The 16474-nt window shown below is 41.7% G+C and overlaps 1 protein-coding gene across 1 annotated transcript; it reads left to right on the forward strand.

The window, feature by feature from the left end:
* Positions 1-136: 136 nt before the first annotated feature.
* On the forward strand, positions 137-16091 carry gsk3ab (glycogen synthase kinase 3 alpha b). Its single transcript, XM_030073048.1, has 11 exons — positions 137-231; positions 336-521; positions 5207-5394; positions 5677-5760; positions 6145-6255; positions 9528-9658; positions 9954-10158; positions 11178-11273; positions 11636-11822; positions 12000-12077; positions 13035-16091. The coding sequence occupies exons 2-11, from the start codon at positions 347-349 to the stop codon at positions 13100-13102; spliced, it is 1323 nt and encodes a 440-aa protein (XP_029928908.1). The 5' UTR covers positions 137-231; positions 336-346; the 3' UTR covers positions 13103-16091.
* Positions 16092-16474: the final 383 nt, after the last annotated feature.

Genomic DNA, 16474 nt, shown 5'->3' on the forward strand with positions numbered 1-16474 from the left:
CACAGAGGGAACTGCAATGATTCATTTTCACTATACGTGTAAATATGTTTCATGCAATACTTCAAGGCAGGTCGAGTCATGGGTTTAAAAAAAAAAAAAAAGAAAAGAAAAACTCCTTTTCCCATGAATCATCACGAGCCTTACGTTGTTGTGCGTCAACTCCCCAGTCCCCCCACCATCACTGTCCCACAGAGGAAGAAAGGGGGAGACGGACAACCTATACAAAACGCTGTAAGTGTAGTTTTATTCATATCACATATTAATATACATTTATCTAACCCGAGTTTTTGCCTGCCTGACTCTTTTAACTATCACCTTCCCGACCCCGGCTTTAGTTCACACAAATATGAGCGGCAGCGGGCGGCCCAGGACCAGCTCATTCGCTGAGCCTCCCGGAGCTCCCGGAGCCGCTGCAGCCGGTGCCGGATCAGCAGTCGCCGGCGGAAGCTCGGCAGGAAAAACTGGGGCTTCACAGGCCAGTGGAAGCAGCTCGACGAGCTTCGGAAATTTGAAACTATCAAGTAAGCACTGACTAGTATAGCATAAGTCTGACGAAAACGTTATTTTCAAGCTACGTGTTATAATCTTTTAAGTCATGTTTCTGCTTTTCTCTGATGTCGAGGAAGCGTTAGCCAGCGTTCATCGGTCTGCTAACCTTAGCCAGGTAGCCGTTAGCCTGCTAACTAACTTAAGTTAGCCAGTCAGCTAACGATAGCAGTGTTTTTCAATAAGCAACCTCTGCCATCAAGGTTTTATTGCTCTGCTAATGCTAACACTAGCTTCGGCTACCAAGCTGTAAACGAACACATTGCCACTTTGGTTCGGAAATATTTCAAACCCTCACGATATCATCAATGTTAGCTCTTCATTAATAACGGATTATAAGTGTAGCGTTAGTGTGAGCCGGCCCTCTCACACATTCGTCGTCCAGGTGTAGGGAAAGCTAGTTAGCCTGCTAACGACAGTAATGGGCTGAGCTGAGAATGAACTGGTCTAGGCGTCGTCCTCAGTCCAGCCTGATCTTGGTGGATAGCGGTCACCAGACAAAGTTAGCGTTAGTGCAGTTTGCACTGAAGTATACCTCACTGATCTTGAATCTACAGCCTTGATTTTGAACAGTAATTGCGTGAAGTCATAAGTACCTTTGTTGCTCGCTCATTAACTAACGCTAGCTAATATTAGCTAATGTTAACGTTACCGTCAGCTGACGTTACCTTAGAGTACGTTATCTAATGACCTAGATATCATATCTTAATATATAGATCCATGAAGACAACTTAGTGAGAACGGATCAGGCTCTCTAGATCAGGTATAAACTTATATAAAGGTTTCAGTCTCAGACAGAGTGAGGATGTGCTAGCTTAGTAATGAAAGCACACAGCTGAGTACAGCTGTTTGTGGCTTGATGTTGCTTATGTTGCTCTACTCAACAGGACAGTGGTTGCCAGGTCCTGAGCTAAATTATGTTTCTCTGAGCCTCACAGGAAGCTTTTATTCCTTCAGATAGATTACACCACCAACCTGATATGGCTACTTTTAGGTTGATGGCTGTATTGAACATTCCCCTTCCCCATTTCCCGTTTTCCTTACCCAGCAATGCTGGAAACAGCAGTGTGTCTTTCCAGCTGGTTTGATGGTCGATGACAAGGACTTGCCCAGGTGTAGTGTAGCTGTGCAAAGGTGGTAATTGGCTGAAGACCTGTAGTGATCAAGAGATGTGTTTGCAAGGTTAGATTTGGAAAGACCATTGCTAGAAAAATGCATCAGAACACTTGTGTCAAATATAACTTTTTGCCAGCATGCAAGAATAATTGAAGCATACCAGTGTCTTACATGTGGGAAAGTGGAATTATTTTAGGTTTGAAATGAATTAATACAGAAGTATGGCACAAGGGTGATAATTGGAATAGATTAAATAAGTAACAAAGAAGATGAGTTGAAGTCCAGATTTGTATGCTATTTGGTCAGCGTTTGCTCATGTTAGTACATGTAGCTAATTGGCAAATCTTCATTAACATGCTTGGCTCAGATCATCTCTGTTGTTGCTTTTGAATGCTTGTTTTTCTTGCTCATAGTTAACCTACCTGGGTGTGCCTCACTGTTAAAGCATTGTTCCTCCCTCAGAGGTGTCTGGACCTTGAAGAAACCAAAATGAAAGTCCTGTTTTAGGTAGCACTAGTTTCCGAGGCTAGAAGAAGCACTGGCTGGTATATGATTGAAGTGTAAAGCAGATATCAAGAGTTGAAAATGTGAGACAGCACAGTGTTGTACAAGCAGGTCAGTGTGGTTAACTGCTTCTCGTATTACTTAGTCACGCTGCCGAGTGAGCTTGCAGCCTGTTTTCCAGGTTTTAATCTATAGCCCTTGGAGAAATTGTCAGATATTTTGCGACTTTGGTGGCATTTGACTATAGAGATTCAGTAGTTTAAATGTTGGCTGATTTTAGTCTGTGATAGGCTACATTGGTGTTAATCTTCTTAAAGTTGCTATTGGTTTGTATTTCACAATCAGTTTATTGCCACATAAATTGCCCATTTTGCACTTTCACATTAGTTATTGTGCAGATATTTAGGGTGGCGGTGTATTAATTGATTGAGAGGCTGAACCTTACCAGCGCCAGTAGCTTTGGAGTAAATTCTCCTCCTACCCACACTTAGTGTATCCATCTTCAGATTATTTAATTATGGTGTGGGTGCACTGAAATTTTATATTTAGAAAAGTCTGGATCTGTTGTAAGTAACTCCCCGCTTTCCCATTTTCTCTTACTCATCATGCTTGTGTTAACTTCCACAGAAACCAAAGCTATTCACTGACAGCTGGCCAGAGTGCTCATCTTTGCATTCATTATTCAAGGGACTATCATGCCGTGGCTGCTCCATATTTAATGTCCTCCCCTCTGACTCAACTTGTTTAAAAAGAGTGCGAAAGTGATGCTAAAAGGCAGCATACAGAACAGTGTTTTGTGGAGCAAGAGTAGAGTACAGAAACCTGCAGGAACCTCACAAGGAACAACCACAGAAAAGTGAATATTACAGTTGGACGGCAGAGACGTGACTTATATCGACTATGAGCAAGCTGTTAATAGCAATTTACTTGGATAAAGCTTGACATATTGTAGGAACTTCACTGTTTTAGTCATCCGCAGCCACCTGGACATAGTAATAGTGTTCCATATTTATTAAATCACTCTAATATTCGGTGTCATACTTGAAGCAGTTATATTCATACTAGAGATCCACGAATACATTTTGTTTTCAGTTCCAATTTTGATACCTGAATTTAGATATCTGTCAATGCAATGCCAGAGTTCTCTTCTCTTGAATATTATTGCTATCTTTCTCATTATAATGTGCAAGGTTACACAAAGCTGTAGGAAACCACACAATACCTCTTAGCAAAGGGCTTTTTTAGGCGGCAGATGAAAATCCTATGCAGCTCCACGCTCCCGTTCTGCCGTACTCTGCGTCTCGTGTGAAGGGATAAATTACGTTGGGTTGACCTGCGGGTCTGCACGTTGTAACCATAACGACTGTTGCACTTCAGCAGAAAAGAAATGCAAATGGTGTACACCCTAAAAAATTGTAAAATGTGTTACAAATGTCTAAAAATGCTTATTAGCAAAGTAAACATTGTAGGTGGTTGTTGGTTGTGGGCAAAAGAGTCATGAAACAGGAGTGGGAGATCATCAGTTTATCAGTTTAACCCGCCCGCATTGCTCCGCTGTTCACCTCTCTTGGAAAATGAATTAAGGCTGGGCAATTTTCGTTGCCCATGTAAAAAACCCTTTACGAGCTCAATCACTTGCAGACTCATGGTCCAGCGCAAGCCCTGCATGCACATCTAGCTCAAATATTGTGACAACAACTTTGTAGAACTGTTTTAATCACTAATTATGTGCTACAACATGTTGAGTATGGGCTTAAGTGTATTACTATATACTTTTAATTCATAACATCATCAGACTATGCGGCAGGGTCAATATGTGGATTGGTAATGTCAGTCTGATATCCGATTGGTGAATTAAGTCAGTATTGGCACCCAGTACCGATACTGGATCAGATCAGTACCAGCTCTTATTCATACAGTTAGAAATCGCAGCGTAAGCAACAGTTCTGCCGTCAGGTTGTTGGAAAGACCCTCAAGCCTTGTCATCTGCCTCCATTTTGAGATATGTGTAGCAGTGAAAGATGTAAGTCTGCAGCTGAATTAGGAGACACAGTCCTACTAGCGATCAGGAGGGGTCTTGTTGAGACAGGCTAAGTGAGCAAACCCAGGAAATGGTAGCACTCTGGGTGTGCTACTGTCCGTGCAATTTTATCACAGGCTCTGACAAGCTGTTTGGCAACAGGCCTCTTCTCTGCTCTTCTTCCCTCTCAATGTCATTGCTTCTGGTGGTGATTGTCAGATCATTTTTGACCCAGCCTTCACGTGTGCACACGCAACACACTGAGCTACTATTTGACCCAAACTGGGACTGTCACTTAATGTCAGATTGTGAACATCTCAGTTTGCATGCTGTCCACAAGGTCATATGTGAGCCTGACAGTGACACTGTTCTGATGTCCACCTTGCATTCATCCCTTTCTGCAAAGTCTAATCAGTCTCTAGTGCTAAAGATCTAACCTATCCACTCAGCTAATATGTGTTATCAGTGATTACCTCAACTCATCCATGGGATGTGTTTTTGTGTGAGAAATTATCAGAATGGGGACACTGAGGTGAATGAGATTGCCAAGGTGCAGAGTGGGAACTGGGATGGTGTCTGTAAGCTAGTTTTCTTTTGGCACAGCAGGGAAAGATGTTGGGAAGTATCAGGAGCTCATTACCCGCCAGCAGACTCGGGAACCACCAGTGAGATTTAGCGAAGGAGGGAGTGCTTGTGGACGTTTAGTGTCTCTGGGACATGTGTGGAAAGGCTGAGCTGGAGGAAGTTACGTCCCTGTGTTTGGTGTCTTGTGTGTTTGTATGTGAAGGTGGGACAGTGGACAGAAAAGTGTGTCTACCATTCCATATTGGCTTATTTTCAGGGTTTCATTCCACAGCATTATGTCTATTTTGGAGAGACTTGCCATGTGAAATTCTTCTGTCAGCATTAAATTTGATGGAGATGATTATCTCCTTAGAAGAATGACTAAGATGATGTAAAATATCAACTAGTAATCATGGGGTTTCACACTCTAAGCGTATCTATACCCTCATCCACCAGGAGACAGCGGCAAAGTGACGACAGTGGTAGCCACGCCTGGCCAGGGCCCCGACCGCCCACAGGAAGTGTCCTACACAGACATCAAGGTGATAGGCAATGGCTCCTTTGGAGTGGTGTACCAGGCCCGCCTCATTGACAGCCAGGAGATGGTGGCGATCAAGAAGGTTCTACAGGACAAGAGGTTTAAGGTACACTTTGACCTGTTTGCTTTGTTTAAAAAAAAAAGCAGTACAAAATCCTGCTCTGTCAGTAGGAGTCATTTGTGCATTATAAAGAAATGGCTTTATTTTATTTAGTTTTGTTGATAAGACATTACTCTCTGACCCTCTGGATTGGAATTAAATGTGCCATATTACAGAATAAAAGACCACATGTCACTTTGCTATAACAGACATTTTCTTCCATAATGCCATCCATGACCCTGGCTTGTGTCTTTATTCCCCCATCTCCCCACCTTGCTCTCATCGTAGAACCGAGAATTACAGATTATGAGGAAACTGGACCACTGCAACATTGTGAGACTACGCTACTTCTTCTACTCCAGTGGAGAGAAGGTGTGTATGCACTGATTGATTTGTACATAGGAAGATTTACTTCTTGAGGGAGTGTCTCCACGCCCAATCATTTAACAGTACATTCATCAAGGATGATTCACAGATTTGTTGCTCACAAGTAGGGCCATGTCTATATTCTAGCCTTCATTGCTGCTTTCTATTTAGGTTGAAGTTTCTGGCTTTTGGTTTGCTTAACTGTCCCAATTATATTCCATCTTAAATTAAAATTTAAGTTCTTCTTTGCTTTTTATGCTCATAGAATTCACTTTTGCCATATTTGCATTCTGTCAACCCCTCTGTCTGGATTAATATGGCTTGATTTGATGATTTAGATTATGCCTTGATCTCTGACCCTTCTGTCCTGCTGTTGTCCCCCCCACCCAGAAAGATGAGGTCTACCTGAACCTGGTACTGGACTTTGTCCCTGAAACGGTGTACAGGGTGGCTCGGCACTTCAACAAGGCCAAGACTACAATCCCCATCATCTATGTTAAGGTGGGCTGAGATACACAGACTGCTGGATTTGCTCTCTAGTCTTTTTTTCTTTGTGCTATTGCTACAGCAGTTTAGGCATCAAGAGGTAAATCTAAGTTAGTCATTCATGGCTGAGGTGTTTTACTTCTCCTCGACCGTACACTAGCAAACTGCATCATAGCTTACAACACTCAAGAAAATCAACACTGAGCAATATCTGTTTCATATAAGGAAGTAGAAGTTCTGTTACGAAAACATTAATCATAAACATTTCATATAACTCCCCACCGTCCTCTTCTCATAACTAAAAAGGAACTTTTAAATATGAGACTCATTGTAAGTCCTCACTAGGCCTTGACAATATGGCTAAAAAAAAAACACAACATATTGCAATTGATTTTACAGTATATTGATATTGTGATGTGATTTGCAATTTTGTTTGGAATGATCATTTGTGCACTATAATTTTCATTTTCACTGAAAAAGCTTTTGAAATTGTGATGCAATCTTGCTACAAAACAGACATGCTTTCTTATATCTATTGTAATTTGTAGGCCAGGGCATCTCTGTATACTGATTCTGATAATTTGATAAATTGTTCAGGCCTAGTCTTTACCTTACCCCAGTTATCAAATAGTTAAAGACAATGGATTTAAATTATTTATCATCCAACTTACTTGACGTAAGTGTCATTAAGTCATAATGCCTTTTGAGTCACAAGGAAACATCAATGGCAAATGAAAGAACAGTCAGTTGATGCCCATTGTTGTGCTTTTGTTACGGGTTTACAGAAAGCTCAGTGGTTAAGGATTATGAAGGCAGAAAGGGAAAGATGGTCCCATGGGAATAACTGTTTGCTGTACAGTTGGTTGCCTGTCTGAAAGGTTGCTAGTTTGTGTTTCATGTGAATGTTTTCTTTTTTTTTTTTTTTTTTTTACACTATGCCTTTAGCAGCTGAGAGGACATTATAGCTGTCTCATGGCCCATTTCCCCACCTCAGCCTGCTGCTCCCCTGTGGTGCTGAGATGCATACTGATCTCTTTCTCACTCTCACTCACACACACACACACACTGACTATGCCCTCAGCCACCACCTCTGTCTCCATCCTCCCCCCTTGTGTCGTCCCTTACTTCGTCCTCTCATCTCTCACGTGCTCCCCTCCTCCAGCAACACAGTTCCCTTTTTTATTTTTTGGAAATGCAAGGAGTTTGTAAGTTTTAAAGTACATTGATGGTATAAAGATGAGGTAAAACACATTTAACACATCTAGAAGGTGTCCTCCTGCTTGTTGTTATCTGTAGAAGCAGTGTTACAGTCCATGTTTTGATTATTTTGATTCCTTACCTCCTCATCAGTTTCCTGTGTTATCCTCTTCCATATACTTTTCTTTTGATTTTTAGCAGTATTACAAAGAGAACAAACTGTATTATAACAACACAGTATCAAAAACAAAAACAGTGGGTTCCGTTATATCAGAAGTAAGCAATAATTTAACTTAATAAAACGCAAATTCTGGTCTGGTGATTTTGTGTTCTCCATCCAGTTAGACCAAAAAAGTTAGCCTTTCCATCATAAATATTTCATACATTACATCCATTTACTCGTCCACTGTGGGGATTTCTGGTTTTAACCATTTCCTGGTCAGGGTCTCCTTGCTTGCAGCTGTCATTATTCTAAACAGACATTTATCCTTATTCTCTTTAATTTTCAGAGGAGCTCTTCCCTTAAAAAAAAAAAAAAAAAAAAGAGGTTGATATGTCGGTGTATTTGAATTTGTCATATCTGGGGTCCTCTTTCCTCCCCTCCTCTCCCATGTGTGCTAAGCTTCCATCATGTCTGTCATCATCACTCTCTCCTTCAGCTTTCTTTCTCTCTCTCTGTTCCCTTTTCACTATCAACTCTCATCCCTCCATCATCTTGGCTGTAATCATCTTGTGATCTGTGACCCGTCTGCTGTCTTGGTTGCGCCACGTGAATGATGATGATGATAATAATGGTGACAATTATTTGACTTTAAAGGTTTTTCCCTTCTGCCTTCCACATAGACATCCATTACATGCAGATGTGACTGTTTTAATTTGGGAGGGCGGGGCAGCTGTTATGTTAAAGCGTATTCTAGTAATTTCTCAGATCTGTTAATCACTCTATAATTCGTGATTTTTTTTTTTTTTGTTTTTTGTGCGTGTGTGTGTGTGTGTGTTGCTGGTCAGCATTTCTGGGTTTGTCTTTGCTTAATCATGTCATTGATCTAGGATGAATAAAGGAGGAGGAAAGATTAAAGAATAATTACAGTTATGTTCCACCAGGGTCTTATTTTCCTAGTTTTTGCTGTCATGACAATTGTGTTCAAAATTTTGTCAGTGTTGAGCTTTAATGTTGCTTGAGCCCACCAGTAGTGCTAGTGTCCAACACAAAATGAATGTGCAAGATCAGAGTACTTGTGGAGTCTGCTTGCCAGCTACTGTGTTAAAATAACATATCACTTACCACAGTATGCTCAGGTTTCTGACGATGGAAAATCAGATGTAGGTGGGGCCACTGCACATTGCTATTGTGTTGACAAGACGTGTTTTAATCACCACTTGATTTCAACTGTTGGAGGTTGCATTCATTCTTGAATGCGTATTGGAGATCAGCGCAAATCTACATAACACTACAGTGAAGTATGTGATGAAATTGTGAGCCTTCAGGGATTATTTTTCACCCTCATGTCACCCTCATGTGATGAGTGAAAAAAAACAGGCTGCATCAGTCACCACCCAGTTTTTTCTTTCGAAGTCCACCTACACAGTGTGCCCAAAAACACACCAGCACATGGAAAGTGATAGGCACATTAAGACACACATACACACACACACACACACACACGCTAGCCTTTGGATAAGAAATTATACCACCATTTGATAATCCTGGGTAACAGTATCCAGGCAACTGTCTAGATTTTGTATTTGTGGAAAAGTAGCCGCTCTCCTTGGGGTCCAGCTGAAGTGACACAAGGCTAGCAGTCAAGGCTGCAGTGAAATTTTAAGTTTCTGCTCACACACTGAAATCTTCTGATTTAATCAGGGCAATACGTTGATCATTATATCCAGCAGCTTTCCATTGAGTCATCAGTCTGCTCACTTGACATGATAACAGGGAAAAGGCATAATAGCAATGACAACAGGGGACTTGTGCTCAGCTGCTCATTTGCTTTTTGTCCCAGGCATTTTAGTATTTGCGTCATTTTGATAATTCTGTGTAAATTGTCATACACCGGTGTATGTCATGCCTTCCCTGTGTGCCCCCTCAGGTGTACATGTACCAGCTGTTCCGCAGTCTGGCTTATATCCATTCCCAAGGCGTGTGTCACAGAGACATCAAACCCCAGAACCTGCTGGTGGACCCCGAGACGGCCATCCTCAAACTATGTGACTTTGGCAGGTCAGTACCAGACAGTGCCCCTGGATATTTCTGTCTGCCTCTGTTTCTCCATCCTGGTGATTGTGTCAGAGTGTATGTTTAGGTGGTTGTCTGTTTGTGTAGCCATCCCCTCCTCCTCTGTCCTGACTTTCCCTGTGTATATCTGTCATACATCTTATCTCCCCAGCTTGGTCGCTTACTTGCCCTGGGTTTGTGAAAACAAATACACTGAGGGAAAAAATGAAAGGTTTATGTTGACTGGGTCTCTTTTTTTCCTCCCTCTCTTCTGCCTTGACTCCTCTCTAACCGCTCACAGTGCAAAGCAGCTAGTTCGTGGGGAGCCCAATGTGTCCTATATCTGCTCACGATACTACCGCGCTCCCGAGCTCATCTTCGGCGCCACTGACTACACGTCCAATATTGACATCTGGTCAGCCGGCTGCGTGCTGGCTGAACTGCTGCTGGGCCAACCCATCTTCCCCGGAGACAGTGGGGTGGACCAGCTAGTAGAGATCATCAAGGTGGGCAAGAGTAGAACCCTAACTGATAGCACAAACCACTAGAGGGAAGGAATATTTTGGGAGGTCAGATGTGGTATGATAGCTATGGAATTGAAAGTGGAAATGATACGCCCTAAGTGCACAATATGGCTGTTACAACAGATTTCCCTCTATTGGACTGCTTTTTTTGCAGTCCTCTATTGGACTGCAAATTTTAGTCCGATCCTGTTTGCCAGATGCATAAAAAGCTTTTTTTTTCCCCATGCAAGTTTAACTCCACACATTACTGACTCCTCATGACTCCCATTTTCTGCTGCTCTCCTCTACTAGCCTAATCTATGTAGTTAGCACATGTGCTTGCTTCCTGCATCTTGCCCAAAAACAGGAGATTACTACCCCTCCAAGTGAGGTTTGGATTCATTTCAGTAAAATGCAAGATTCAGTGGGACACCAACTCAAATCTTTGAAGAAATTAAATAACAGAAAGTCGCACACTGTGAATCAACACCAGATAGAGTCTCTGAGTAGAACTCCTAGCCCCTTTTCCAAAGCAGGCTTAAACACAATTCTGATGCCTTTTTTGTAATTTTATTTTCTGGGATGGTATGAATAATGAACAGACCCTGCTGTGGATCAGGCTTCTATACAGTCATTTCACCAAGCTTTTATGTGATAGCGTTGCACAAAGTATCATTAAGTTACCAAGAACAGAGAAATTTTACTAATCTCAGTCAATTCAAAAACAGGTTATTACTAATGTTTAGGAGAAACTGACAGCCCTACTACTTATCAGTATGTAAGAACTCCCCAGATGAGGTGTAAATTTTCAGTGAAGTTATGTTTAAATCCAAATTTTGGAGTTAGCAAATGATGAACAGCATGTCCGCAGGCTTTGAATTTGATACAACAATATAACGGCGGAAATCTATATCCGTACCTGCAGTGACAAATCCCTCCTCTCCTTTCTTGCATCGACACACATCCTTAATTATAACAAATATTGATTACACATGGAATAATGTACTGTTGTTATTTCTCAGGTTCTGGGGACTCCAACGAGAGAGCAGATCCGAGAGATGAACCCTAACTACACAGAGTTCAAATTCCCACAGATCAAAGCACACCCTTGGACAAAGGTACACTCTGTTTGCTGGTGAACATCAGTGCAAGATAGAGATTAGCCTCCGTTTTAAGTATATGTATTTATAACTGAAAAAGTAAAGCCAATGGCAAAAAATCTTAAACATGCAGCTTAAGTCCACAGAGAAGAATTTGCTTTTTTTCTTTCAGAAAGCAATCAGGAGTTTGGTATCATGGCAAAACATCATAGAGCATATAAGAAACTTTTGATTTTTGTTTTTGTTTTTTTTGTTTTTTTTGCAAGTCTTGACACTACAAAAACCTAAATTCCTAATGGAACTTATATTATCTCTCCAGGACTGTTGCACTGAGCCATAAGTTTGGTCTCTCTTCATTCTCAATTCTGCTCCTCCATCAGGTGTTTAAGCCTCGCACCCCACCTGAGGCGATCTCACTCTGCTCTCGTCTGTTGGAATACACACCGGTGACCAGGCTGTCTCCCCTGGAGGCCTGCGCCCATGCCTTCTTTGATGAGCTGCGCCAGCCCAACACCCGCCTCCCCAGCGGACGAGACTTGCCGCTCCTCTTCAACTTCAGCCCTGTTGGTCAGTTTCAGTCTGTGACTCACTCTTTATTTTTTTGGAAATGTACAATTTCTCTCTCTCAAGCCCTAACCCTTACTTTGATGCTCACACATGGTCACACTCAGGTAATGAATTCATAATGTCATTGTACTGTTATGTGCAAACTTTAACATTTGTCTGCTTTTTCTGCCTTTTCAGAGCTGTCTATCCAGCCCCAGTTGAACTCCACACTCATTCCTCCTCACGCTCGCGCACAGACGTCGCCTGCCTCACATGGTATGTATGGCAACCAACGGTGATAGTCATATAGGGCCTGGCATTATCCCTCTATTGTGTAAGTGTCTTCTTTTCCTGGTTTCAAAGGACCATACCAGTGATTTGGAATGCCTGGCCAATTTACCACATTTTACATTGCAGTAAACCATTTTACAAATCAGGTGGGGGTCCTGAACATGTCACAACACTTAATCAAAATCAATCCCTCAGTTTTCAAATTAGAATTTTTAATTGATACCCAGCTTATAATGTTCTGTTTCTGCAGCTAACAAAGCCATTCATAAACCACAGAACCGATAATTCACCTTCTAAGGAAATGTTTCCTCAGGGACTATTTTCAGGGCTAAAGAGCCTTTTTCACTCTTTCAAGTCCAACAGAGCAGCAGTACTGTTGCTTTCAGGAATACTAATGTGTGAACAACCTTATTATACTGATGGGATACTGGTATGAAGAAAGTTTGAAGTCTAGGAAAGTTAATTTTGATGTCATGAAAAGAATGGAAACCAATAAATGGATAAAAGGTTGGAAAAATGATACGTGAGTTCTTAAATAGAACTGCTTGCCTCCAGAAAAGATTAGCAGAAACGTGAAGTATATACATTTTGTTGATATTTTGTTAAATACCTGGCGTGATCCTTATTTTAAAGGTGGCTTTACAGTAAAGTGATGCAATTTTCTGAACTTAGTACACTGTGGTTTGCTTCTACCTGCTTGGCTATCATGTTCACATTACTAATGATTGTTATTGTAAATGTCTCATGAAAGCACCAGTAGTCTTCTCTGCACTATTATCACAGTACTGAAATTAAGGTGTTGGGTCAAAGATACTGTGATATTTATATCGCTGTGCCCTGTTGTCATTTTTTTTTTTATCAGTCTCATTAATACCCATAGTGAATCACAATGCATTGTTTTGTGTATAGTGGGTAACCTGTGCTCCCTCTCTCCTCCTGCAGAGGGCAGCGTCTCAGACAGTACCGCCCAGCCCAGCTCAGCACCCGGATCCATCAACAACAGCACCTGAGCATCCATCCCCCTGTTGTCCTTTCTTGTCTTCCCCCTTTCCATTTCTCTTCTCTGCTCTTCTTCCTCTCAACCTCCCTCCTGGCTCCAAACTCCTTACAAACAAACAAAAAAAAACAAACAAACAAAAAAAAAACATACACGCCCACACCAAACTCTCAGCATTGCTTATTTCCCCTGGATGTGAACTGTTTCCAGTATAAAGCGGATTCTGTGGCTTTTGGCTTCAGGAGAGCGTAGGTGTTTTTAAGGACACTCAAAGTAGCCGTGTTTGAGTTTAACGTAAGCTGCAGTTGTGAGCCCAGGGCAGCTCTCATCTAGCCTGAGAGGATGGAGACCATTGCACGGGTGAGACTGGGTGTTTTGGATATGAGGAGGCAGGCTGTACATGTTTTGTGGATCTAACGATAGATTTTTTTGTATTATCTATGACAGTTGACTTTTATCCCCTTTTTTTATTCTATTTATTTGCATTAGCTAATTTTATGTGTGGCGGTGTTGAATGGGGTCCAGATGGGCCGTGGAGTTGATAATGAGGGTCACATTTCAGGCCTGACGGATATTGACAATCATGCTCAGTAGAGTTAAAATGGAACGGCTGTATTGTCAGCACGTACAACCCGCTTTGTAGAGGGACTTTGAAGGACGCCAATGGCTTTTCCGCTGCTCCCTACACTGAACTCTACTTGCGTGTTGTCAGTTCACCCAGTCAAATGGTGAACAAAAGAGAAGAGATTTTTATTTGTTTTATCCCAGTTTGATACCAAACGAAAGAAAAACACTGATTCGGTCGATGTTGCCCATGTCATTTTAGGTAATAAGTGATTTTTAAATGTTGTCATTACAAAAGGTTACCTAACCCTAAATGAGGGAGCCACGTTCTGTTGTGAAATGCAGCCTGTTTCTACTCAGATGTCAGAGCCTTAACTGTTTTATTTGAGGGAGTTTTATGAGAGTAGAGTGCATGTTTCTTTTCTTCAGTATAAGCTCATGTCTTCATTGGTTTAGCTGGAAAGCCAGTGTTTTCGTGTTGTTCTGATATGAGTATTGCACATCTCCAAAGGGAGTAGAGGGGAACCAAAGGGGCTAGCTGGAGAGAGGGAGCTGTTGGTGTGGGACTCTAGTTGCATCTGTTAAAGCGGCCATTATACAGAAGCCTCAGTGTCTCCAATGGCATGTATACAGTTGCCCAGCACATAGCCTGTTGGGTGCAAAGTCACCTCATCAACTATATGTCACTTTTATAATGTTCCGTTTCATTTCAATGTGATTTTGTTACGGGATGACTCGTCAGGTGCTGGCACTGATGTTACTTTGGGTACAGAGACTACTGGCTGCTTTCATTGCTCACCTGACTCTGTTGTCATTTCCATTTAAGCCAGTATACACAGTAATTGTTTGTGCAGGGGAACATATACGTGTGTTGACTTTGAATGGATTTTCTTTGTTAGTGAGAGCGATTGGTCCGAACCCCTTTACCCCGTTCCTAACCAAGCTGCTCGTGGCGCTCATATCAGGTTCTTCTTGTCCTGTTATAGTGGCAGGCACTGATCTTGAATGATTTGGCAGCCTCACAGTCTACCGCTGACAGGGACTAGTTTTCTTCCTTACACCACACACATGTGCATGTTCACCCTGAGCTGACCACAGTGGATGACTTCCACTGATGTCAGCTATGGTCTGACCAGAAATGATGCTCAGAATCCCAAAACCCAACCTTTTTTGGAGCCTTCCCTTCCATTCCTTCTCCCTCTCATCCCTCTGCCTTCTCTCTCCCTCTTCCCTTCTTTTTTTCTCACAGCTAAATTGTAAATATCAAGTACCTTTTATTTTATTTTATTTTGTTATTTTTATTATTGTTATTATATTGTTGTTCTTGTAATCTTTTTTTTTTTTTCTCTCTCTCTCTCTCTCTAGTAGACAGGATCCGGCGCAGCAGCGGCCGGGCTGTTTATCCTCAGTCTCAGTCTGTAAATACGATTTCATTTCAGTCCCTGGTTCAGGAGGGGAAAAACAGAACAAAATGTTTCATTTTTATTCTCTCTCCCTCCATTTCTCTCTTCTTGCCTTTCCCTTGTCCCCTATAAATGTTGTCATGACTCTTTTATTTATTGTACTGTGTTTTTTGGGTGGGGTGGGGAGGGGGGTCTGTTTTCTCCACGAGGGGGGTTAAAAAAAAATAAGGGGTTTGTGCTTTTTTCCCCCCTTTTTTTTTCTTTTTTTTTTAAATCTTTTTGTTTGTTTTTGTTTTGTTTAGTCCAACAATGTCACATGATGTAACATCCAATATACTGTACTTTGATCCAGACATTGGAGTGCGCTTTCCAATCAGTGGTCTTGTATGTATGCAGGTACACATGCTAGCCAATAGGTGGAACTACAGTTTTCTGTTCAACTTCAATGTGAAGGGAATGTTACATGCCTCTGGGTCTACAGGGTTGTGGAATTGGGTGTGAACGCAGATCAGCCTATGTGTGTGTGGCCTGGTGATATTGCTGTGTCTGGGTGTGTGTGGAGGAAAGGGGGAAAAATGTATCTGTCCGATGATATGTAACATCTCCTGTGTCCAACCGTCTCCTGTTTTGCTTACTGTGTGTAGTATGAGTGTAACGGGGCTAACCTGTTATTTCAGTGTGTATGCTTCACAAATAAAGCATGAGTGAGCGAACGTGTGTGTGTGTGTGTGTGTGTATGTGTGTGTGTGTGTGTACTGGCAAACCATGGACATAATTCTCTGTACTCATGATTTTTCCTAAAATGAAGAGCTGACTAAATGTGTTCTTTTATGCTTTTTTTCCCCCTTTTCAGTCACTCGTTGGTTTTAATTTGTTGTGACCCCTGCTCTTTTATCACCCTTGTCTGAGGGTAAAATGTCATTGTTTGCAACAGAACGGTTGTATAAAGGAGATGATGGAGAGAGGGATGGAGGGAGAGAGACTGTTTTTGTTGGTATAAATAATTAAACTCATTAATAAAGTGATGAAACTGTACCCGTCTGACATCCATGACTGAATTATACTTGAATAATTTACTCACATTTACATCATTATCATATGTTGCATGTCACAGTCACATTCAAACTGCATTTATTTGTGATTACTGGCAATGATTTATGCAGACCAGGTAACTGAGCATCATCATAAGTGATTAAAACTCAAAAGCATCCAAGTTTGTTAAACCCTTTCTGTGCTATAGATATAATCGTATTTAGGTCTGTAAAACAAGCAGGTGAAGCTGAGATGCCCGTTGTAAGCCAGCTGATGGCAGAGTAGGTGTAGGGAAGCCTGGAGCCATAAGGCACAATGTGCTCCAGTGACTGATTCAGCCACTGATGCAGCTCAAGCTTTTCTTCATGCTGGCAAATCTGCACTGA

The sequence above is a fragment of the Myripristis murdjan genome, chromosome 16, assembly GCF_902150065.1.
Source record: "Myripristis murdjan chromosome 16, fMyrMur1.1, whole genome shotgun sequence".
NCBI lineage: Eukaryota > Metazoa > Chordata > Actinopteri > Holocentriformes > Holocentridae > Myripristis > Myripristis murdjan.